We start from the raw sequence: 26,473 nt of genomic DNA, 5'->3' as shown, positions 1-26,473 counted from the left end.
AAATGCCATGGGCTCCATGATCTGTTTTTCCACTTTCACAAAGCATATCCTTTGTGCAATCATATCCTGGGCAAAGCCTTGGTGACAATTCTCAGCAGAATGCATCTTCTCAACACCCCCATACTATAAACAGTGTAAGCCATGCACTGTTTCAAGAACAACTTCTAGGGTAAGATTAAGCACCTGGAAACAGTTCCTGAGATTGGTCCTTCCCAAATACAGACACCTGACATCACCTATCACTCACCCAGCACCAAACAGCAATGCTACCACCAAAGAACTGAGAGCCACCCCCCAGACACACAGACCATGTTTCATTGGGCACAGGTTGCTGTCAAATTCTTGCAACTTCATGACAGAAAAGTTTACAAAGTTCCTGTTCAGTGAAGAATACACCTCGCTCCAATACAACCAAGCAAGATGAACAAGAAAGAAACTACAGACATTTTCTGTAAATCAGGTGAAGCACAGATATAGGTATCTATGTACCATTGCTTCTGCTTTGTTAATTTAGATATCAGGTTCTTTCTTAGTCGTGTTAAAAACTGGCTATGCTTCCTATAGCTGACACAAGTTACCTCCCCAGAAAATTTGCAAGGTTTTCAATATCTGATGCACTCTTTTTGTTTTAGGCAAGTAAAATCTCTATTACCAATCATTTTGCTACTTAAGTTACAAAGTGCATTTTAAAACTGCTTGGATATTTTTCTAAAATATTAATGTCAGCAGTTAGCTGGAAAATGCAAACAAACTACATTGCAAGAGAGAATGCAATATAAAAATCAGGAGACAGAAAATAGATGTATAGATGTTCCACGCACCTTTGAGAGGTATCTACAGTTCCCAAGCAGACAGAATTTTGGGTGAAATGCTAAATGATCCTTTGTAAAGCGCGCCCCCGCGTGGTAACCAACATCTCTACCAAACCAATTTTCTTCAGCTCCCAGTTTTGCCTCCAAAAGTACCTCGAGTCGGCGCTCACACCTGCCCAGGTACTGGGACGACTTCTCCTAGTGGGAGTGTTCCAGAAACATGCGAAAACACATGCAACATTCTGCCCTAGAGGCAGTTTCTCAATCTATGGGCAAGGTCAAAATTATTAAGAACATTCTTTTCTCATAGCTTGTTTATTAAGGTCTCCTCAGTATTCTCTCTGCATTTTTCTTCTAAGATTAAAAGTTACTGAGTAGGACTAACCCACCATCTCCAGAAGAAATATAAGGATACACTCACTTCACACAAAAGAAGAAAACAAAAATCTTGAAGGAAGAAAAAAGACACTTCTGACTAAATTGCAAGTTGAAGGAAGTCCCATTGGCAGTCACTCTTTTCCAGCACTGTCAAAATGTAGGGTCAGAAGAGGAGTAGCAAATGCATTTACAAAAACAACATCTACTCAATAATACTGAAACATATTCCTGAAGCATATGTATTAAGAAAACTGAAAAACTGAAGAAAACTGAAGCATATGTATTAAGAAAAACCAGCTGGGGCACCAGATCAAAACTATAAAAAACCAGAAGTAGAACTCAATAGGACTGTCAATGAAAACATTTGTTTGCTTTAAAAAATCCATCAGAAATAATATTGTTCTAGTGTGCAGAAAACCAAACTTATACAGAAATAATGCAACTGATTATCAAGATCATTGTTCTGCTTCTTTCTTCTGCATAGGTAGAACATCTCCCCATTCTTCCTGCTTTGTCTAGTTTTATTTTTAAAGTATTTACTTCATTTAAGAAGTTTTAATTTCATTAGGATTCAGAGTCTAGACTAGACCAGGAAATACACAATCATTTCAATGAGAAGTGAGCGTTTTTGTAGCACTGGGTAGTATATGTACCAGTTATGACAGTGTCACAGACAATATGTTCTTATGATGAAATACCCTGATTTGTTAGGCTTTTTCACTTCAAGTTTTTTAAAGGACTATTTTATCTCATACACATATTCTTTACTATATTTCTGAATAATTTTTATTATATAAGCATTTTCCATCTTTTTCTCCTCTTCAGGATAAGGTAAGCTGAAAATACTAACCAAAAACAATAGTCCTGGGAATAAAATAGATAATAGTTTGTAACACAAGGATATTATTGTTCTGGTAATGTAAAAGAATGTCCAGCAGAGGGTGATACAGACCATACATTTGTTTGACAACTCAGTTATGAGTTTTCTGAGTCATAGATCAGAAATGCAATTAAAACAAGTTTCTGGCCCTTTCTGAATTCGTTTGAGATCAAGGAAAGCTTTAAAGCACAACTAACTTCACCCAGATCTATCCTGTACAAAGGAAATTCAAAGCTATGGCTTTGCTTGCACTAAGAAACACAGAATAGAAACAAACATGGCATTGTCCAGATGTGCACAAGTAAGAGGGATTGGGACATGCAGAGGACAAGGCTGTATTCATCAGTGATTTCCCCTGGCAAACCAACTATTTAAACTGAACTTGACCTTTCACTATTTGAGTTCATGAGTCACATCTGAGCCACTTCTGCAGCTTTTGCCAACATATATAGGAAACATCAGCCAAGCGTCAAATGCCCCTCCTTAGGAATTTATTTCTTTCACTAACCTCACTTGAAAGATTACAGTTTTTTTTCTAAACACTGTAACATTTTGTTTAAAATTGCTACCATCTTGCAAAAAGTGTATTTATTCATTGCAAATGGAATCTACACAGCAGATGGCAAAAAGTCAACACAGCAGCTCTTTCTGAACCCATGAAATGTAACCACTCAATTGTTTTCTAAGAGAACATCACTGCTGAGTAAAAGGAGAGCCAATAAGACCTGAGGCAAACATGGCCCAATCAGAAAAGTTAGACTACAAGCAGCTATAAATCAATCAAAAGAAACCATTCTGTTGCAGACTCTGAAAAACATCTCCACTCTAAAACTGAATCAAAGAAATATATTGTATTTCTTTCTTATTTAAGCTTTCAATCTTTTTGCTCTGGTTCTTTCAAAGAGCCTCTTCTGTAGAAAGTAAAATACGTGGAAAAAGCTCAGTGACAGACACCTTAATTTGGGCTAAAACACCTCCTGAATCCATCCCTTCAGCACTCCTTAGTTTGTTCCCAGTAAATAATACAAAAGTCACTTAAGAAATCCCCCAACCTGCAATAATAAAAGTTAATGTTTGTCACATCTACTTTAATACGAATAAAAAGTTTAAAAAATGAGCAAGTTTTGTGGGCGGCCGGGGCAGAGCCTTACCTTGCACTGCCCTGCCACGCAGATGGCCGTGCCGTTGGGCTCGCACGGGGTGCCGTCGATCACCGTCTCCGCCTGGCGCACGTAGAAGCGGTAGCCGATGGCCCGGCAGTTCAGCTCGCACTTCTGACTCCCCTTCACTGTGGACACAACGCAAGGCCCCGTTACAAAGAGCACAGCAGTAGATTGGAAAAGGAAAAGCTCCTTAAACGAGCGGTAAGGTCTGAGGGGAAGAAACAAATATGCGAACAATGCGTTGTAAGTGACCACATCAAGTGAAGGGCGATGAAGAAACCAACTGCAAGGTAAGCACTCCAACAACCCTATCACAGTGAAAACAGTGCCTCCGCTGTTAACAACTGACACTTCCCTAAATGACCTAGAGTACTTTTAGTTCCTTAAAAACACTGCCCAGTTCATCTTCTTCAAGCATAGTGACATGTTATGGCATTTCATAACTCCTGAGAGCCAGAAAAACTGCACCACAATCAGAAGGATGTGCATCAAATCAGGCTCACTTACAGCCCCCAGTCTGCTGAGGTCCATTAGGCATACAAACATCCAGCACTGAGAAACATTTTAAACAAGATACATGCACATTTTAAAAAATTCTATTGTTTTTTCTCTTCATTTGTACAAGTTACACTTTAGTGGGTATTCTACTAAAAAAACTCAACATTCTATTTCACTAAATTTCATTTTCAGAAATTTATAAAATGCATTATCATCCAAAACCCTGTGATTCCTCCTGACATGCAAGAAGCAATAGGAAATCAGTCCACTGAACTCTGGGTGAGAGGAACACAGAAGACAAGAAGCAAGACATGTTATCTTCCCTGTGAAAATCTGTTCCCTGAGCAGATCCAGTCTAACACTCCCCAGATCTTATGCTATCAGGTTTGTTAACACATTTGTGTAGCCTTTCTGTTGCAAATCATCCGTCATGTCAGAGTTGCTCTCAGCTTATTGCCCCATTTGCTAACTGACATAACAGCATCTTCTGGTTTTTTTCCATTCAAGAGTAGTGCTGATACCCAGTGGCAGTGAGGTCTTCATCCGTCATGTCAGAGTTGCTCTCAGCTTATTGCCCCATTTGCTAACTGACATAACAGCATCTTCTGTTTTTTTCCATCCAAGAGTAGTGCTGATACTCAGTGGCAGTGAGGTCCAAACAGAAATCCTTTTTTATGGCAATGCTTTCATTGCTGCCACAATAATGAACTCAAATTCCTCTCATTTCATAAAGCTTCAGCTCATCCCCTATACTGAAACTGAAACCTGCAATTTAATCTAGGTGTCAAAGGAGATGCTATGTGCCCCCGTTTAATGCTAAAACATGGCATTCACAAGATTCTCTACTTGACTTGAGTGTATTTTTGAATCTTCAGCTAAGAAATAACAAAAAGCCAAAATAAATTAAAGCAATCACTTCAAAAATATATTTAAACAACTCTTTTTTGTAGAAGTACCAAAATTTCAGCTCAACTTCAGTTACCCCCTGTGCAGGCACAGGGTTAATGCAGACCAATTCTGTATCTTACATTTTGCCTCATACAGCTGAAGTCATGTAACTGCCCCTCATACACATCAAGTATTGTGTCTGGCAATCTTCTGATAAAGTCCACCAAAACAGCTACTAATTTTAAGAGAGGTCAAAGATCTGCTTACCGAGTTTGGGTTTTTTGCAGAAGCCATGTGTGCCATGTTCAACTAGGTCATTCATCCACTGGCTACCTTTTCTTTGGATTCTTAGCTTATGATTCCAATGACTTCATTTAGTTATTAAAAAAAAAAATCAAACCCTCCACCCCAAAAAAAAAAGAAACCAAAAAAAAAAAACCAAACAAAAAAACCCCAAAAACCTAAACTGAGGTATTTCCTGCAGTTCAATCTCCAAGTGTAACAGTCAGGTCCAACGATAAAGTGAGCTTTATTCCTAGCAGCTTCATCACTTCACACATAACTATATTCAGAATTCCCAAATAAATATAACCCAGTTTCAGTGATTCATTACAATTTAAGTTAAGTTGTCCTTTTCTCTGTCTGAAAGTGTCCTAATTTCACAACATGCAAAGCTAGCAATCAAGCAGCACCTCTGGAGAGTACATTTTCTTATCTTTCCACTCTCTAAAATCAAGTCAAACAAGCCATTTAGGGTTTCTGAAATGTCCTTATCTTCTGTGTTTGTTCCCTTAAGTTCAGTATCCTGAAGCCTCACATTCCCATATTCTTTCTTTCACTATCTCCCCCACAGTGTTGATACTTCAAAATATTTCTTCTTTAAATTATTAACAGGCCTTCTAGATCCCAGTGAAAGTTTTGTGCTACGTGGAGATGAAAAAATTACCTGCTGGAGCATGGTATTTTTTCCTGGATCTCTCTCATCCCTCACTTCTGCTGTGATAGGTCAGCCTTCTGCATTTTTTATTTCCAAGCTCACCTTAGCATAACCAAGTCTGTGCAAAGTCTCACCTTATCCCCCCTCCTTTATTAAATAGTGAACTTGGGTGAAATTTAATGTTGCCACACAGGTTCTGCCAGACATATTCATTATTGATTTAACTGAAGGAGGTGCCTTTAGTGAACAATCCTGGTAACATGTAATGTTTGGTTTTCATTTCACAGACTGAAAAAGAATCTAAATCAAAAAAACAGTACTTTCAAAGAAACATCCTTACCAAACCAGCCCTAAATACCTCAGGAACATGCTGGTCTTCTCCAAGACTTCAGAACTGGGGTTTTTTTCCCCAAGTTCTCTGCTGAAACTTACCTTCCACCTTTCCCTATGAGGAATAAGAGCCAGACATACTTAAGCAGGACCACATCATAGTTCTACTGCCTTCCACATCCCCAATAAGAACACCTCACATCTTACAAACTGCACATCACACAGCACACATTACAGTGAAAACTTTCCGCCATTCTCCTAAGATTGATTTTACTGATCAAACTTAAACCACAAATATCAACACATTTCATTGCAGATTTCAGTGCAGTAGAGGTTTGAGGAGAAAAATTCGTCTGTCACATCCACACATTTTTAAGGGGCAAAAGAGCAATTTATGTGTTATCACACTACAAGGAGCGGCTGGAGTTCAAACTGTGTCTCCAGCAGCATTCCCGGCTGAGGCCTCATCTCAGGCCCTGCAGAGGGGATGGCAGCCGCATGCCTGCTGGGAAGCACGAGTGAGCAAGGGAGAAGTGTCCTCCACTGGGATTTACAGGCTAACACTCAAAGATGAATCCTGATCTTTCAATCCCACGACAGGGAAAGAAAGCACTGGCGTATCCGAGCCCATGACAGGCTCCCAGCCCAAGACTGTGTCCCCGCGATGAGGTGAGGCCAGCCCGGCCCAGGCACCTCAGGGTGAGAGCAGTGCCGGGCATGAGGGAGAAAACTCCCGAGAGAGAGAAAACAAACTAAAACGGCTTCCAAATGAACCAGCTTGTTCTTCTCTCGTTCTTGCCCCGGGCCCAGTCGCTCCCCAGAAGCACAGCCGGCTCCCAGCAGGTTCAGCCCTGAGGGAGCCGATGGCCGTAATGGACCCAGCGAGGGCTGGGCACTGCCAGCAGTGATGGCGCTGAGCTCCCTCAGCCGCTGCCCTCCCTCAGCACGCCAGGCGAATCAGCCCCTCTGCAAAATTTCACCCTCATCCTACTCCTTTCGTTACATGAAAGTGTAAGAAATTAAAGTCCTGACAAAACACCCTGTCCAAATCTAGAAACCGTGCACGGTAGAACAAGGCAGGAAGTCAGAAACATTCAGAAACACTCCTACTTGCAGGAGTTTGTGCATAGACCTGTTTGCATTTCATCGAGAAAGAGCATCTTCAAATCTAAGCACTGTGCTGGCCTGTCCCAGTGCCCAGCTGGAGCGACACGCCATGCCCCCAGTTCCAGTCACCTTCCCTGAGCTGGACGGGGCTGGCACAGCCCACAGCTAGTCACCAGGGCTGGACACCATGGCCGGTCACCCTGTGTGGTGACCCTGAACCACACGCATTCCCCCTTCCACACGACCAGAATCCCTCAGCACAGCACAGCCCCCGTGTCCCTCTCTCCAGCCAGGCTTTTTGCCTCCTGTCCCTCCACCTGCACAACACATTGTGTGGGAGGGCATTTGTACTTCATGTCAGCTCTTCCCCTCCTTCAGCTTCCTCTTCCAATGCCTTCTGCCATCCTCAGCAAGCCCCCGCCCAAGGAAAGGCTGTGGGGAGGCACCTGGCCATGGTGGATAAGGAGGCCAAGCTGTGACTGAGCTGCTCCACAGAGAGCTTGAAGAGATACAGAGAGAGCTCGGCAGGCAGCTTGCCAGTGCACGGAACTGCAATCTAATGATTTTCTTAGGGAAAAAACATCAGAAGAAAAAGCATTCCAACCACAATACCTTTGATAAATAATGTATTCAGTTGTTCAAAGGGAAATTAAAAATAGCCACAAACCAAAAAAACCCCAGGAAATAATACCCAAATCAAATAAGAATGGAGCTATCAGTAAACTAAATGACACTGCACACTGACTGTCCTTAAAGAATGTACCAAGTTCTTCCTTTCTGTCTCAGCTCCGAAGATTTCAAGCTGCTTGGAGCACGTATTGCCTCTCACAGCACGCACACTGAATCTGCCACAGATAACGCTGGCTGTAGGTGCAATCAGAATAAATGATACAACAAAGGAATTTCACGTTCCTCATGCCATGAAGTAAGGACTGGAATGTACAAAACCTCCTTGATGGTTCCTTAGTCCAAATCTTAATTTAATGTGAGATCCAGACTCCCTGTTGTTATCTACATAGCAGTTTTAGTTCTCCACAGAACATTACAGAATACTTTTACCATTTGTCAGTTTTTGTAAGTTTGCCTAAATATCTAAAAATAGTTAATAACAAGCTGTGCAATTTGAGAAACGTGCCTCGAGGGTGCCCACACAGAAGTGGCATGCACACTCTTGGCAAGCAAATATCACAATCATGTTAATACTACATTATGGGATTAAGCAAATTTAAATTAAGCTTCATTCTGTGTGCAAACTGCCTTGTAAAGTCAACTTCAGTCCTTCTCCATAACAAGCCAAGATACACTCATCCATGATGTGTCAGAAGCAATTGTTCCAGGAACAAGTTGTCTCTGCATAGCTCAGTTATTTTCAGGGCCCAGCTTGCCATGGGCTGTAATTCAGTATTTACTCATGATAAAAGCAATGAGTCTGCTTTACAGGAAGTGTAATGAAGCATAGCAGACACTGGAAAAACTTTTAAGAGATGTGCTTATGTCAATCCATGTAACATCTCCTTTAGTCAAAGCTTATCAATGCTGAGATTGGGTGGGATTTCAGCAATGGATGTGCAGGTGACCAATGCTGCTCCCTGTGAGGGGGGTGAGCCCTGGCACAGGCTGCCCAGAGAGGCTGCAGATGCCCCATTCCTGGAAGTGCTAGAGGTCAGACTGGATGGGGCTCTGACAACCTGCTCTAGTGAAAGGAGACCCTGCCCACAGAGGGGGGTTGGAACTACATGATCTTTAAAGCCCCTTGAAGATTTTCTTTTTCAAGACACATGCACATACAGGGAAACAAAGACAGGTCCCGAACACGACAGCAGAATTCTGGTCCTTTCACACTGCTGTGGCTGTAAGCAGGCAGCTCCACTGTAGAGTCTACACCAGGCCAGAAAGAGCTGAATGTGACAATTCCACACTGATCCAGCAGTGATCCCCTGTGCAGCTTGGGATGGATGGCAAGTGTTGGTTTCCTACTAAACACAAGCAACCCAGTTTACACAGCTTCCTATACAGAGACAGAAAATGCATACAAAACACACCACATCCTCTTCAAAAGCCTCCAAGAAAGCAGAGCTACTTTATTTAAGATTTCCCTGTTTAGGCTAATAGACCATGTGGGCTTGGTTATCAGACTGGAGCGTGAGCTCAGGCTTTGCTGCTTAGGAGACCGTAAGGTCCATGACAGAAATCTGACCCCAAATTAGGCTGGTTTTCCACTGATGGACAGTTACAAGTTTTTGAGGTGGCCAGAGGAATAATGCTTTTTAAGCAGTTATCATATGCCAGATTTCTAAATAACAATATGCAAACATTTTCCAGGAAATAATTATCATGTAACTACATTTGGGCTCTCCAAAAGAAATAGTAATGTGATGTGGTCTGTTTTATTTGAGTCTCTTTTGATACTTTGTCCTTATTAGGCTTGGGAACATCTCTTGACAATAACCAGAAAGGGTCGTGTTTATTTTTTTTCTTTGTCCCTTTCAGTTTTGTTAACTTCTTATAAAGTTTTATTACTCTAGTTCATATTTTTTTTCTAAAAACATTTTCCATTCTTCATTCCAGTGATGGAAGAACATTGCCCTTTTTTTTCCTACTTCCACTTTTCATTTTCCCATATAATAAAGATGTTTATTATTTCACCTTGTCTCAACAATTCAATATATATTTGAAATATTGTCTGCACTGGGGTTTTGATATTAAGTGAAAAAAAAATCCAACTTTTATAATGAACCTGCTTATACATTTTTACAAGCATGGAGCCCAAAACGAAGACAGCATCCCAACAAATTCCTCACCTTTATCTGAACGTACCACTTTTTTTTCTACTCTTCAGTGACAGAATATTTCTGAAAGGCAACTATGTTCCATGAACTTGTCTTCACAATTAGTGTTTAAAGCAATAAGAAATTTGCAAACGTCATTTACTTCAATTTCCCTGGTACCTCCATTCCTCCCAAACCCCTCTGTCATTAAAAAAACTACTACTAATGTCTTACAGATTTATTGTCATGCATTAAAAATAACTGGAAAGTTTATTATTATTCAATGAAATTAAAAGAAACCAACTAGAAACAAGTAATTAATAAAACCACGTGTGTATGAGTCTCTCTTGCTCCACTGGATGTGTGAAAATCAGCAAAAGATTGAAGTTTGCTGTGCCTCGATGACATTTCAGTGCAGCACAGCACTCAGCTGGGTGGCTCACATGGGCACCTGAGCAGTGAGTGCTGCTGCTTCAGCACAGCTGCCACAAGTGAAATGTCTAACAGAGGCTCCTGGCCAGCACCCCTTTAGATGACATAACCAGGTAAGGTCGTTTCTTCCACAGACCTCAGTTTTTACTGTGTTACATCTGGAACTCCTTTCTGAATTTAAAGGGGAAAAAAAAAAAAAAGCAACCAACTCCTAAAAATGTCTTTTTTCACATCAGCCTTTCATGTGTCTGCAGTCACAATCCAGAGACCACCATTTGTCAGCCAGTGGCCACTGGATGTCTCCACTGGCCTATGCTAACAGATCAAAGCTCTCCATCAGTGAAAGCTCTCCTAAAAGGCATTTATCTGGTTTACCTACACCTACACTTTCCAGAGTGCACAGCAGCCACACAGAGCTGCCCTCTCTGGCACTCAGCTCAGGCAGGGGATGGCAGCTCCACATGGGCTGCACTTTTGGTGAGGTTTCTCAGAGCAGCCCCCAGAGCTTAGATCAGAATTATTAAGATGTGACTAGATAAGTAGAAGAAAACCAAATAGCAATTGCTTGAGCTCAAAACTCTTTGTTTCTGTTTGTATCCAGTGATAGCTAAAACTGTATCAATAAAACCCTCAGAAGACAATATCACAAGATAAACTATTAGGATTTCATGAAAGATGCCTTTTCTTGCAGTGATATTATACAGAATTTATCAAAAATAAAATTAAAATATTTAGGAAACATACTATCATAGACAAAACTACAGAGGACAAATAAAACAACTAATCTAAACAAACTCATTTTCTGGCAGATTTATATATTTATTTATATTGGCACTAATCAGATAAGTAAAGCTGCTTCATGCAGTGCAACTTCTCATCTGGAAAAATACCAAAGCATGCTCCATCCCCTGAAGTGCTGACCACTTCCTGAGGGACACTGAGAGCTATCACTCCCAACTCTTAGCTTGGGATATTCTGGAAGGAACTTGATACTGCTTTCTATCTGTCTTTACAATTGGAAAGAACTGACTATCTCTGTTTGTCTGTATTAGAATCTTACTGGCCTCTGGAATCTCAGCTTGCATCCAGATCTGTAATTTGAAATGTGATTTTATTTCCATCAGCACACTAATAGCCCCAAAAACTTGGAATGTCAAATAATGTTAAATTATATAAATCAGTATTTTGGCAACTTTAGTAAATACACCTTCAAATCCTGTCTTCAGACTTTCCACAGCAAGCTTGGTCAGCTTTATTCAAATTAGTTCTACTGCTGGAGGACTTCATGTCACGCTTCAGAATAACAAGTGCCAAAGAAGATGGGAAGAAAGGAGATTCAAGTTTAGGCTTGTGATTCCCCCAGCAGCATTCCAGACAAAAGCTTTCAGTCATCTCTTAAGGAAGCATATTTAAAGTAAAATGTCTTAGAAGTCTCTCTCCTATTAAAACATGAATAGTACAAACTCCCAAAGTAATGCCTACCATGAAAAGACCATAAGACCCAAATCTTTAGTATTTAATCAAACTCCAAACAAGGCTGCACAGAAAGCCCTGCCTCATGTAAAGGGATAGCACGCTCTTCTGCATGCACTCACTGAAGTGCACCCTAAGCTTTCTTCAATATGAAGATAAAAAAGGACCAAGCAGCCAAAAGTGACAGCAGGGAAGGAGGCAACACAATGCTGCTTTTCTCAAAATCAGCTCCCAGACAAAATGAGCCAGCTCTCACCTTGTTACATGACTGGGAAAAAAATAAAAAACAACAAAACACCAACCTTTATTTTTTTAAACAACACTTGCTCTGAGATGTACAGTTTGCATTAAAGTCTAAATGCTTTCTGAAGTTACAGTTTTCTGAGTTATTTAGCTTGGGGGAAGAAACCTAATATTTTGTCTTTAAAAATGAAAATTGTTATATCGTTATTTACAAGAAATGATGACACAACATTTTTTAAATCACTGCATATAGAAATCAGCTTTCATTTTAATTTCACAATCCAGAGACAATAATAATAATGTTTTCAGTTATTTCAATGTGCTTTTTTTTTTTCTTAGTTTCCTTAAACAGACTGATTTTGCCAAAATTTTCCAGAGAAATAATTTTGGATGAACTCACAAAAATCCTTGTCATTCCCTGCCTCTTTTTCCTTGCTGTCTCCAGAGGAAGCAGTCACTTGGAAACACTTCCCCACCCCCAAAATCCAGATCCTGGACTCATTTCATACCCCTCTGATTGATAACCTCATAATTTACAGTCTTCCATGCTGACATGAACATGAACACAGCCACTTTGATGTACATGGGCTTAAAATCTACTACCTGTGCTTATACTTGTCTTATACTTGTTATACACAGGATACACATGGATCAATGTGAAAAGCAAGAAAAGAGACTAAACTCCGTTTCTGAAAGGTTTTTAACTGAAGATTCTTTGCTCTGGAACAACACCAAGAAAATACAACCTGAGGAGCCACAGCAGAAAGAATGAAATGAGAAAGAAGCAGAAGCTCAAAGTCAGCCCCAGACTCACTGTCACTGTCCCTTGGGAAATATTTATCAGGAGGTTCTCACTGAGCCTTATACGCTTACAGATTGCCTTAAGATTTAAAAAAATATTATTGTGGGGTGAGGAGTGTTTCTGAAATAACAGAAAATACTTGCACTCATTTAAATATTAATATAGCTATTACTTGGTCTAAAATGTCCTAACTGTATTTCCATGGCCTCTTGCCACAGCCCTTTAATAGGCAAATAAATTCTTAAGGATTACTTAAAACATTCCGTGCTTTTATTTACATATTCAAAGATATTTATATCCTTCATTCTCATAAACATCAGTTTAAACATGAATGTTCATTAGAGCAATGTTTTCAGTAGGATGCCAGTGACCTGGAGCTCAGTCAGTTAACTTGAAAGCTGCTTCCCTTCTTGTAGCAGATAAAACCCTAAACTTCCAGTGTTTCACATTACATTTCATTTTTAAGACTATTCTTATATAAAAAGCTATAATGATCATTGATGAGACTCCAGATTTCTTAGCATCTTTGCTTCTAATTTTTCTTCTGGGTTTTCAAACTTTGCATGCCTTGATTGTGGGATGTTAAGATTCCTGCAGAAAACTGAAGGGTACCAACTCCGTGATCTTTTCTCAGGGAAAATCTAACTGGATGACACTGGGAGGCAGCTTTGCTCCCTGATGCTGCCGGCTGGGCTCCACCAGCTCTCACTGCAGCACTTGGAGCCTCCATGCTCTTAGAAACTGCATTTCAGAACAATGAAGCTTAAGTTGTCTCATCCCCTGTATCTCTCTCAGCCAAGGGGAAAAGGGGTGTCTGGTAAAAGACTATTTTCACCTTGAGGATTCTGTCCCATCAAACTAGGATCTGTCTCTCCTGTAGGCATCTGTGGCATCACCCTACATCCCACTCCTCCAAGGACAGCAGTGGAAACCAGTATGGAGGTGTCAAGATAAAAATGTTGTCAAACCCCTTTAATTTCCTTCTACAAACAGGGTCTGCATGCAGGAGAAGCAGTGCTGTGATTTAGCTTGGCTTTTCAAAGGTGTCTGACACTTCTTCAGTGAAAAATGACACCTGGAAGTTACTATAAGGCATGTGTAAAGTTGTTTTGAAAACTATTACTCATTACTACTCAGTATTTCACTGGCTGGGTTTTGGTACCTACTGACTAAGAATCTGCAAGATCTTTCCCAAGTACAGCTCCAGCTTATGTATTTATGCATGAGACAGATGATGTGATAGAAAGAGAAATTCACAGGTAACACCAAGTTGGGAAAAGCAGCAATACTGGAGGGAAGGATTAGAGCTGAAAAATATGCTGACAGCTTAGGAAAGGGCCTGAAAAGGCAGGATGAAATATAATAGGGATTGGTATGATATCCTACACTTGTAACAGAACAACCACCTGCACAAACACAGACTGAAAAACTAATGAAGAAGCAGTAATTCTACAAGGAATCTGGAGCAGTGACAGTGGGTGCCATTTCATGTGGGGCACTGAAGGTGTGAACTCAACAAAAGAAAAGCAAACACTTTACAGGTCAGTATAAACCAGAAGGCAACCAGTGCAAATCCCAGCAGAGACCAACATTCAGTGCAGCACTGTCCACTTCTGATGGGCCATGGAAGACAATCCAGAGGAGAAAGTGAGCAACCAGTGCTTTAGTAAACACAGCTAAAGAGGGAAGATTCAAATTGTGGTGTTTTGAAAGAACAGAAGGGACAGTCTCTAGGCAGAGATAAAATACCAAAGGGAATAGAAGTCTTCCATGCGTGCTGTGAATCAGCCAGGAGGTAACAGGCCAAAGCTGTACCATGAAGATCTATATTACACCTCACAGAAGACTTCCACTGGAAGGAATAACTAAGCACCATCTGCTTACGGAGACTGCAGGATCTCCACCACTGCAGACAGGCACTGGACAAACTGAACAAGCACAAACTGTGCCAAACTGTGCTTTTCTAAAGGGCTCCCAGGAAATGGAGCCCTCAGATCATACAGAGCACACAAGCCTTCCTATGTTAATTTCTTGACTCATTTCTCCTTCCACAGTGCCTAGTTTTAATAGACACAGCAGTCTATTTGTTCAAAACATATTTACTGTCATGTAGGAACTGTTCAGATACTGTTGCTCCCCATCGAGGAAACTATTACATTCATACACACAGTTTCTGCATGAACAAACCTCCCTCTGCAGCTTTTCCCCAAAGAAATGTCAATGCTAGTGCAGTCCTAGATATACAGATGTTCAGAGTTCAAAATTACAAATAAGGAAGATTTTCTTGCACCTGTCTGGACTCTGTCCCAGAGAATTTCACCAAGGAACATAAAGTCTTAATTGTAAAAATATTTCCAATAGGTTAGGTTTTTTCCTCTGGAAAGCAGTAAATTGTGAAATTTCACAGTCTTGCAAGTTCTACCTCTCATTCTGGACTGCAGAAAGCATAATAAAAGTACATCATTTTCTGTCCTCCAAGTCATACATGGAAAGTATCTACAGCCTGATCAATGTACAGCCATGAGTCCAACACAGTAAAAGTAATGTAACGCTTTAAAATCTTTGTAAAAATGTTATCACCTGTTTTCTTAAATATTAGACCAAAAGCAACTCACAGAGTAACTGCTACCTCAAATGCCTAGAAAACATCAAACCCATATATCTGAATTTCAGGCTGTTGATTTAAAGGTTTCTGTAATGGCATATGCTGTAACTGCTTCAAATTATCTCATATACCCCGAAACACCTTAGTTTCTACCAACCTAAGATTTCTCCCGTGAACCACGTCACTATAAATGTCTTAATAGGATGCTGGAGGTCAAACCATAAATCTCTAATAATGAAAACATCAGGATGATCACACAGTAGTTAAGTAGAGCCTTAAAAACTCCTTTTCTTGAAAGGTAACATAAACCATAAATCTCTAATAATGAAAACATCAGGATGATCACACAGTAGTTAAGTAGAGCCTTAAAAACTAGAAACTCCTTTTCTTGAAAGGTAACATAACTTGCTGCCATTGAAAGGGAGCAAAGCAGAGCACATCTGTCTAGTGCTTCATTTTTCCTTTCCATACCACAGCAACCAACAGTCACCTCTGTGTGAAAGTACCAAAGACCTGAAACAATGAAGTTTCTCATTTTTCTGAAAATTAACTTTAAGGTGTTAAATTTATAATCACCTTACAATGATGGTGTGAGGCAGATTAGCCTATAGCTTTGTGTCTGTGCAGCCAGGCTACTCCACACAAAACAATACAGAATTTTAGTGGAGACTGGAACACAGCAGAAAAGTTTCCAAACCCTCAAGAAAGCTAAATTAATAAACCATGTCCAGCCTAGTTACATTAATTCTTCCCAAAGCAATTAGGGGGGAAAGGGAATGAATGTTTAATTGTGCGGGTGATTTTTAAATGTCTGTATCAATTAATGCTCGCTAACATAGCACAGAAAGAGGGACACACATCACTACAGCTTCCTCAAAATTCACTAAAGCTCTCCTCCCTGCCCCTATCTCAAGTTGGACTCAGTGCAACACAGTAATGCAGAAATCCTTTCAAGTCTGGCAGCAAGACTGCAGCCAAATATGTAAGCTATTCACAAATATTATCCAAAAACAGAGGGCAAGCACAGTTTGTGATTTAGGGTTCACCTGGTACAGACCTTTCAGAGGAAGAAACGGGCTGGAACAGCAGAGGTAGCCTTATTAACTAAAGAATCTGAGGGGCAAAGAGGGGAAACTTCAGCAAAACACTGTTGTGAAAAATAATGGATCACACTCACAGAGTTTAAATATAAATTACCTCTCTTTTAGCCAAAAAGCAGCTGTACAAAAGCCGATGTTAACGATTATCCATTTTCCATTGAAACCATTCTGTACTGGCTCAAACACTATAAAACTATATATGCACACACAAGCTTTCAGCAGCTCACCCTCCCCCTTTCTGAAATACTGCCTGCTCCTCTGGTGAAAATAAGCTGGTTAAATCCTGTAAGCAGCCTGCTCAATATGATGCCCAATCCATAGTGCATAATCATGGATCAGGGGAAAAATCCACTTCTCCTTTTAACAAGAAACACAAGAGGGTTTTGCACTGTGATTCAATACCCAGACTTGTAAAAGCAATTAAATATCCATCCTCACTCAATACTCTCTTTTATTTGGCATTTTCCTAAACTCCAAGATGCTTGGCAGGGAAACAGGAACACAGACATGAACTGGCACTGCCCTGTCCCTGCCAGGGAACAGCCTCATTGTACTACTGCAACCCCTGTGCCTTTAAAAGAAGGCAGAGGAGAGTCAGAGGAAAACACAGGAGATCTCAAGCTGCATTAACTGCTATCCTCCTGGAATTAATAATTATGGAACAAGAGATGTTGCCAAGCAAATGACCTATTCAGATAGATTCTGAGAAGATTACTGATGAAATAAATATTTTGAATTTCGTGGCTCTCTAATAGCTCAATGAGCTTCTGTTACAATACAGCCAAGGACACTGACCCTATCAAGCATTTCACTAAATAAACCTTACATACACTAATACTTCAGCTATTCCAAGTTTATTGCCTGTACATTGACCAGCGTACACAAGACATAAATATGGAACAAAATCATATATTAAATTAACAGCATACACTTGAGAACTCTAGTGAAGATGCAAGAGAATTCAAAACATATGGAGGCATTTTCCTATGAACTATATTAAATAGGAAGATGTATTAGTTACAACTGGGAATTACTGTAGACAGATATCAGCCACAGACACAGTGCAGCACATGATGTTTAACATTAGAACATCTCCAGTGCAAATGAGGGCCTGATCCAGACATTTGCACTGCCTTGGGGTGCACAGATGCATCAAGAAAACTGTTTCTGTTCCTTTTTTCCTGACTAGAACGCCTTCCAAGCTTTAAGTTATGCCACTAAATAAGTAATGTAAAGTAGCATAGCTTGTTACATGGGATGGAAAACCTGCAATACACAGCCCTGGTGCTCTAGCTGGTATTTCTTACACCAGATCAGTCCTCTCAACAGTGAGTTTCAGTTTAAATTCCAATTCTTGCTCTCAATACTTCCACGGCACAAAAGCCTCTTACCTCAGCTGTCTCTCCATTTTCAAAAACAGACTTTATACTATCAAGCTAGTTCACAACAACTGAGGTCAATCATGTTGGTTTTAAACATGACAGAAGTGCAAATGGAAGGACCTACAGACAGACGTATGCATATAAACTTCAGAAAAAAATAAATGCAAATGTGTAGACATTAATTTGCATTTTACAATACATATAGTATTTAAACTGCTTTATCTTCTAAATATTTTCCAACTCTCTTGCATGTCTAGTCCGTATGTGTTTGGTCAAATTCTTTAACTGATGCTTGATGTCCATCTCCATTTGCAAAGACTTCTATGAGCACAAGGCCATGAATCCATTCTGCAGCAGGCAGCAAATACAGACAGAGAAAATTCCCAGAGAATCTCTTCAACATTGGCTTTGAGTCCCTCAAAAGACAATGAGGATGGCTTATGGGAAAGAGATGTGAATGAATGTATTTCAACTAAGTATGTCAGAAGACAACTGGATCAGAAAGCAAGTCTTGATCTATATTTTATTTCCACTGCAAGACAATCCCTTCCATGAGGGTGGTGATTGTGGATGGAGTGCTGATGGTACTGATGTGTGGCTTGGCACACCACGGCAGGACCAGGAATGGGAAGAAAGATGTCTGCTGGTTACGTATGATTCAATATGCTTCGTTTAGATCAACTAGCTAACAGCAAAGATGAGCAATTAACCATGTTTTTCTTCTGTATTTGCACTGAAAGCTGTCAAGCTGGCTTCAGAGAAATTCCCAAAATGCTTACAGCATCGCTAAGATAGAAGTTTTTCAACTGAAAACTCATTTATGGTTGAAAGAATTAAATTATTCATGACATTTAGTTTCTCCTTTCATGGCTTCAGAGATGATGGATGGAATAAACAGCATTTTAGGCGGAATGCTTCATATTAGATCCTGACATAACTGAGACTTGCTTTATTGCATTGGACAAAATAGTAACCAGACATGTTCTATAAATTACAAACCACAAAATCAGGATAAAACTTCCTTTTTTCCCCAGAAGTACTCCCATAATCTCTGTGATGCTCACAAAGTACTGTGACAAGAGCCAAATGAGTGCCTAGACAGATGGAGTCTCCTGCTCCCTAACACTGAATAGCATCATATCCAACAAGATATCACTGTGATTAAAGCAGATTTATGTTCAAACAGCATTCAGATTGAGAAAGCACAACAAAACTAACATCTGGGTCTTCTTGCTTCTTAAAAGCAAGAATTCCTGACAAGGAGCACTGCACACAAATCTCCATCTTCATGCAGCAGACACAGCATCAATTCTATCTGCAGCTGTTTCAAGCAAGAAAAGCAAACCCCATAGTTTGGATGTTACTGCAAGTATGATCTGACTTCATTTTAAAGTGGATTTTATCCAGTATTCCTGCAATAACCCCAAGGAGACTTGATCCACTGATGACTTCTAAACTGATTTTCACAGAACAGATCCAACATACTTCAAATATCTTCTTTAATTTCGCAGTGACTAATGTATGTTGTTTCCATCAACATAATGTTTTAATCTAGTAAAGAAAGCCAAAGCTTTTAATTTAGAAAGTTCACCTTCTTCCTGGATATGCTGCATCTTCTCTGTGTTCCCAGCTCCCGCCCCAAATGAAAACAGAACTTGAGGCACAGAAGGGCTAAATGTGTCAACCCAGCCAAGCAAAAGAACTTTCCATCTGGCCAAATGCAATTTATGCAGCAAAAGCTGCTGTCCCCAGACAATAAGACCTTTGACATTTTTAAGTTAAAGTTTCCAACTCAGCTATTATCACTTGAAAAAGTTTTGGGATTTTTTTTTTAATGAGGATGCTGCAAACATACTGAGAAATCACTGCAAACAATTTTCTAGGTAACTCTCACTGATTTCAACAGGAGCTACTCAAATGTCATTGTGGTGGACAATCACCTCAGCAAGCTAAAATGCATACATGAAAAACCTGTGTTGGTTTGGACCTACTCAGATTCATCCACACTTGAAGTATTTAAATATTGCTTTGCTGAATAGTAGCTAATGACCCTGTACAATACCAGAAAGAATTCAATATTTTTTTCATGGTTCCTTTTGCTCATGCTTTCCCTGTGCTCCTGCTCTGGAACAGGAGCCCCATCCCTATGCACATCGCTGTGCACTGCCAAGACACTTCACTGAGCCACCACCCTCACAAAGAAATCCCTTGGTTCTGCTCCTGAGACCTGATCTAAACCTTCTTGCTTCCTAAACAGGATGCAAAGGAGGCCATGGTTCAGCACAGCTGCCTCCTCCTCCTTCTCCTCTGTGCAAGAGGAAAGGCAGAGACAGAGCACAGGCCACTCACCCCACCCCATTCCCCAAGGTGAGCAGCAGTAGCCAAAGGAACTCTGGAATTCCAGTTTCTGCCAGTCAGAACACTAAATAAATAAATAAATAAATACAGCAGAATGATCTTGCTGAAAACTCTCCAAATTTTAATACAGCAACAATCTCTTAATATTGTTTGAACACAAACCAGAGATTGAGTGTTCTGCAATAAAATCTCTGTCAGTGACGCTAACAAAAATATTAAATTTCAGCAATATGCTGACTTTTTAAAAATGGACATCTGTTTGTATTTAGGTTCTTCATGTGACTATATTCAACAACAAGGAAAGGATGAGAGCATTCCTTCCTCCAAAACTGGTAGGTGTCCATCAAGCTGATTAAATTGAAAAATTAGCATTGAAGGACATCAAATCCAGCAAACCAATAACGTAGTCCTTGCTCAGGGCAGAGACACCTACTGAAATCAAAGGGAAAAACCTGAACTTCAGGTGATTGAAATCATTTGAGGTAAGGATTGCTGGATTTGGCACAGATCTGCAAGAGATCCTAGACTGTCATCAATGCCTCTCCATCCTCATATTCGCACACGTGCCTGGTCCTGGGGCTTCACCAAGGAGACCATGTCCCACTGCAGTTTTGAAGCAGAAAAAGGCAGAACCTTGTCAGAACTGAAAAAGCCTCATTTCACAGACTTCCATGTGACTGACAGGAAATTTAAGCCCCAAGGATGAAAGTGCTGAAGAACCTCTCTGTGCTCTGTTCCACTGCAGCCCGAGGAGCACCATCAGCTGAGGGACGTGCTGACATCAAACCTCCATCCCTGGTGCTGCAGCTGCAGCCAAACCCACAGCAGAGCAGCTGGGCAGCACTCCCACAGCGCCTGTCCTCTGCAGCTATCCCACTGTTTGAAATTCCCACCAGCCCAGCCTCAGTGAGCCTCACAGCAAAGACAGGCAAGAGTCCTGCAGCAGGATTTCTGCACTCCAGCCACAATTACACAGTCCTGCTGCCGAGTCATTGCCAACCATCTGCACATCCAGAGCTGCCACAGAAAACGAGAAAGCCTCGACCTTGGGGTGCTGGGATGACAATGTTCTAACCCAGTTCAGCAGGTGACAGTATTTTTTTTGTTCTAATGGAAAATGTCAAAGAAGCATTTGATGTCACAGGACAGCCAGGGCCACTTTCCCAGCACAGCCCCAGCTCACACACAGAGCTGCTACAAGGACAGCTTGAACCAGGAAACGAGGAAGATGTGGACAGACACACAGCACTGGGTCTGCCCGGGAATAAATGCAGTGTAAACACTGCCTGGTATTCCCATTAAGAAATGGGTATTGGCTTCTCTATAGCTACTGACCTCATTTCTCACACTTACTTTTGTGGAGATAAATGCAGGACAGTAAATTTTCATCATAATCTATTATATATTAGAATTGTATATTTTCACAATTATCAATATAATAATTTTGGGGGAAAAAATTAACACAAAATGTGCTCTGAGTTACTCAAATAAACTATTTCTGGAAATAACTATTATTTTAATCCACTTGAAAGTTCAGGAAATTGAAAAAAACACAATGAGATCAAATTTTTTTGCTGTGTTATACAAGTATCTGAAGATATTGAAGTGTTTGAACAAAGAAACTGTTTCCACAATTTCAAAGCAAGAGATACAAGTAAACTAGATTACAATTCATAATCAACTCTATATATTAAATATACATCAGAGAATAAAACGAAATTATGATGATGCAAAACTAGGTGCTTTTACTACAATTTTTCATTTATTGTTTTCCTAGACTACCATTTGAACAAGCTACATATAATTAAACTCCACAGAAATCTATTCATTCAATATGGCTCTTTAAACCAAATTTTCTTACAGAAATGAAAAGTTAAATACCCTTAGCTTTCTTGGCTATACATGTACTAGGAGTGCATATTTCCAGTTACCTGGGGAATGCCCACATGCTGTTAAAGCAGAGCTAGAATCCATTGTACTGCCACTTAGGTAATATCATCAACACTTCAATAATCCTATTTTCTGGGATTTATGTTAATGATCTGCCAGATTTTGCTGCTGGCTGGCAGACAGTGTACAAAATTAAGCATATACACCCACACAAATGAACCACCAGCTCTCCCAGGCTGTATTCTGTACAGGACCACAGCCTCATACAATTCTCTCTCACGAAGATGAACAAATCTGAGCACCATAAAAAAAATCCTCCACCATCACATGAAAAAAGGTAGAATGACAAAATTGCCACTGATTACCATGAAGTCAGTGGTAGGACCAACTGTGCTGGTTTTTTGCAACCCGTGACTCCTATTATTTCATTTACTGAAGCTCAGAAAGTCTGCAGATCAAAAAGTATTTCCAGTCAGTCATTCATCCAGCAAGCCTGTGGATATTTTTTTGAGACATTTAACAATATGAGTGAGTCCCAGTTTGGGAGTTCTGGATTTTAATGGTAGTCTGTAGACCTCCCATCTAGTTCCTGGGAGCAGTCAGCATAAAATCCTGAAGTAAGTAGCACTGATTCATTTGCTGCTTCATTTTTATACTTTGATTCTGGAATTGTATTTATGCATACATATTACCAGAATGTTAACAGTACCTCATTTATCTGGAATATTTACCTGACTAAAGGGAAGTACTGAGAGGGGCAATAAGAAACATTTGAGTGGCGCTTGGCTTTGTTGTTGGCATGCTGGAAGGCTCAGCTTTTTTCTCTTTTCTTTTTGGTAGATTACTGTAGAAATTGCAGAGAAATGACCACAAGTGTCTGAGTTTGCTTTTTGCCTATTTCCATTTGCTGAAACTCACAGAGATCAAGTTGATGGTCCAAGGTCATCCAGAAGCAAATGGCCCCAATAAGGATGACAACTCCCATTCACTCTTTCCTGTTCCTGCAGTTCTTTATGCTGAATCACATGGCAAAGTTAAATCTTCTTCCCCAAAATCTTGCTCAACTTCTCCCCATTCTTCTGTTTTACATCACTTCATTGCTCTTCTAGAGCTTGCAAACAATATGTGACTCAGTGACCTTTTTTCTTCTATTGTATTTCTCAATAAGAAGAATCACTGCATAATTAAACCACATTTTTGAGTATTTATTTAGTTTCTTTTCTTTATGAGCTGTCCCTTTGCAACAGCCTTTGAAATTCTGTGAATGAACCACTTTTCTCTGCCAGTCAATTTCTTTTGAAAAACACAAATTTTTCCTACACTGAATTTATTTTTTTATGTTTCTGTATTTGTGACTAGTTTAATCTGGACTTCATGATCTTAAGGATGTTTTTCAACCTAAATGATTTTGTGATAGTAGAAGACTTGGCTAGGATTAGTAACCAACTTCTAAACCAAAAAGAACAGAGTCTCTAACCTGTGCTTAAAATTTCCCTGTTATCTGGCCCTTGGAAAGACATCTACACTGAAAGACTTCAAGCACTCAGGGACAAGATCAGCATCCCACTAAATGTTTACTGCTCACAGCTCACATTCTTAGAATCTGAGCCCATCAGCACTTGTATGTAGGTCACTGGTTTCACAGAAGTTTCCACTCTATATGAACTGATTCCTTCACAGAAGGGTGCACATGGAATGGGTGCAATGGACACGTGCAGGACCCCAACAATAACCTAAGGCAGCAGAGAGCAAACCTCTCAGACAGACAACAACCCAGCATAAATATACAACAGTTTTAGAAATAAATGAATCCTGATCTGGCCTGTATACATGGTAATCTAGCAATTCAGAAAGCACTTCCAGCCCACTCGAAATGTTTCCAAATTCAGAATAAGTGAGGCAACTCTTGGAAGAAGCAGCAAGGAGCAATTCACATTTTTCTATGAGGTAAACTCATAATTTCAACTGGTGATTTATTAGAAGTATTAAAGGCAAGCTATTAAAATCTCCACTCTCTGGATCTAAAACAAAATTATGTTCAGCAGATATTCCACATGCTCAAGAACTCAAATCTGTATAACCACCTATATATTATCAGAATTCCCGATAATTGTAACCATATCAACATGAAGTGATGGGTTAAAAAGATCCAGTGGGACAGCACATACATACAGCACTACCTTTTTCTTTTTTATACTCTTGGGAAACAAAAAATACCACTCTCTCTCCATCCTTCAAGACACTGATAGCTCGTTTCTCTCTTACATTCAAAAGAACAGACAAGACTTTCCTTGTCTTAAGAAACAAAGGAAGTAATTATATGTATGTTGGAGATCCTTAGTGGTGCTTCACAAAACTACTTTGAGAAATCACAGGTGCAAGGTCGACTACACTGCTGAGCTCCCATTTCCCAAGGCTTCCCAGCCTGAAGATACAATAAGGGATAAACCATCATGAAATACAGAGCTAGATGCAGTTCATACAGAACCTACACCAAGTGTCCTCCCACAAGGACTAGCTCAGATCCTCACAGGGATGCAGGACACTTCCCTCTCCCTAAAGCCCCTCTGGTTTATTTCCACAGGGATGCAATCCAGGTGTCTGCCTAAACTGTACTGCAGCACTGGCACAGTGAGCTGACCATGTGCCTCCCTCTGCTTTCACCAGTCAGCCTCCTGAAGTCAAGGCAACTTTTTGCAAAGCATGTCTCTGAGATACACACAAGGTGTCTGTGAAAAGAATGATCAGCTTCCTCTGCTCCCTTGTCCCCCCATGCTTGGCTCCTCTTTTTTTTTCTGAAGGCCCTTACAAGAAGCTATGAGCTGACCATGTGCCTCCCTCTGCTTTCACCAGTCAGCCTCCTGAAGTCAAGGCAACTTTTTGCAAAGCATGTCTCTGAGATACACACAAGGTGTCTGTGAAAAGAATGATCAGCTTCCTCTGCTCCCTTGCCCCCCATGCTTGGCTCCTCTTTTTTTTCTGCCCTTACAAGAAGCTGACCTACCAGCACAACCACGCAGCTCATGCAACCATGTCCAGAACACATTTAATTCCCTTTTTCCCATGAATTCCAAGGTATAAGAAAGCACAGCCCTACAAGCCTACCTCTGTGGCAGTAGCACATGCCACCCTCCTAAGGAAAAAGGCAGAAGGATCAATTATCAAGACATGACTGGGAGAGAGCCAAATTATTCCTACCTAAGGAGGAGTGAACCTACAGGGAGCCTCCTGATTCCTTCGGTAGACCACAGAGCAAGTCTCATGTCCAAGTAATAAATTAAGCTCTGCAGAAGAGGGGTTGCTTCAGACTCTGGGCGTGGTGTCAACTCCTCCTGGGTTAGGGAGAAGGGCCAACAGTCTCCGTGGGTCTCAGAAACCAGAAGTGCTAAATACTTTGATTTAAAAACACTAATAATGAAACATATAAACCTTTTGAAACAAAAGCTCCAGGTCGTACTTGCTGACACAACACACTTTCTTTCAAATGCTTGAAACAGTTACCAATGCTCTTTGGCATCCAGGGCCTTTGCAATGACAACTTTCACTCTAGACAAAGGCAAATGATGATTTTTAGATGTGAAACACTACCCAAATACTATTGTGCCAAACAAGCTAAAATATCTTGAGAAAGAACAATGATAATTGTTATCTTGCTATTCTCTATCACGTGAATTAAGCTTTCTCACATTTGGTGCTTTGTCTTGATGAGTTTGAGTTCCAACAGCACAACAATAGGCATAAATCCAATCTGAACAGTAAAGGGTTTTGTCACTGTACTTTGATTTTTTACGAGACTGATCCTGATGCTATTTCATTCATTATTATGAGTTTTACACTTTGATGGAAGCAGTTGAATCCTAAGTGAGTTTATACAGGAAACAGAAGATCCTTTTCTGACTGAAAAAGATGTATAACAATGTATAGATTGTAAAAATGTGTAACATCTAGCAAATACTATCAGGTTGCATCAGGCCTAGAAGGAGAGCTCAGCCCCTCTCCAGCTGACTGAAAGGGTAACAAAGTGTTTCTGCTTCCTTTGTTTTCCAGCAAATAGGGAGTGATTTCAAGATTTTGGACATACTGTCAGAGGTTTTCATACCTGTGTGATTGGCTGGGGATGGCCTCTGCTTTGCAGAGCTTCTTTCAGCTTGGGCCAGGGAATGATGAGGAATCTCGTGCTGAGCTAAGCAGCCTCCTCAGCCCTCAGGGTGGTTCTGAATGGAAACCTGCCCTGGTTAGGGACTCACCCTTTAAGTCAGGGTAGATTCTAACTCACTTAGGTCCTTATTACTGAAAGACCTTTCCTCCCGTGTGTCTGACAACTGACTGCTCCTGCATCAACCTTTTGGACAGAATAAAGTTTTAGGAGTAGCCCTTGACAAAGATGAATGAAAGCTTTGCTGCTAAATTCAAGGCTGGATGAAACT

General features: G+C 40.4%; 1 protein-coding gene across 2 annotated transcripts in view; it reads right to left on the bottom strand.

Annotated features, from left to right (window-relative positions):
* The window catches only part of THSD4 (thrombospondin type 1 domain containing 4), a 233,285-nt gene that overhangs the window by 121,941 nt on the left and 84,871 nt on the right, over positions 1–26,473 (bottom strand). For both annotated transcript variants that reach the window (XM_039723241.1, XM_039723242.1), the window contains exon 7: positions 3,222–3,358. In XM_039723241.1, the coding sequence (XP_039579175.1) occupies positions 3,222–3,358 (137 nt within the window). The remainder of the gene's footprint in view (positions 1–3,221; positions 3,359–26,473) is intronic.

Source organism: Passer montanus, unplaced genomic scaffold, assembly GCF_014805655.1.
Source record: "Passer montanus isolate IOZ18808 unplaced genomic scaffold, ASM1480565v1 scaffold5, whole genome shotgun sequence".
Taxonomy (NCBI): domain Eukaryota; kingdom Metazoa; phylum Chordata; class Aves; order Passeriformes; family Passeridae; genus Passer; species Passer montanus.
Note: the sequence above shows the minus strand (reverse complement) of the source record. Positions and strands in the feature narration are given on the sequence as shown.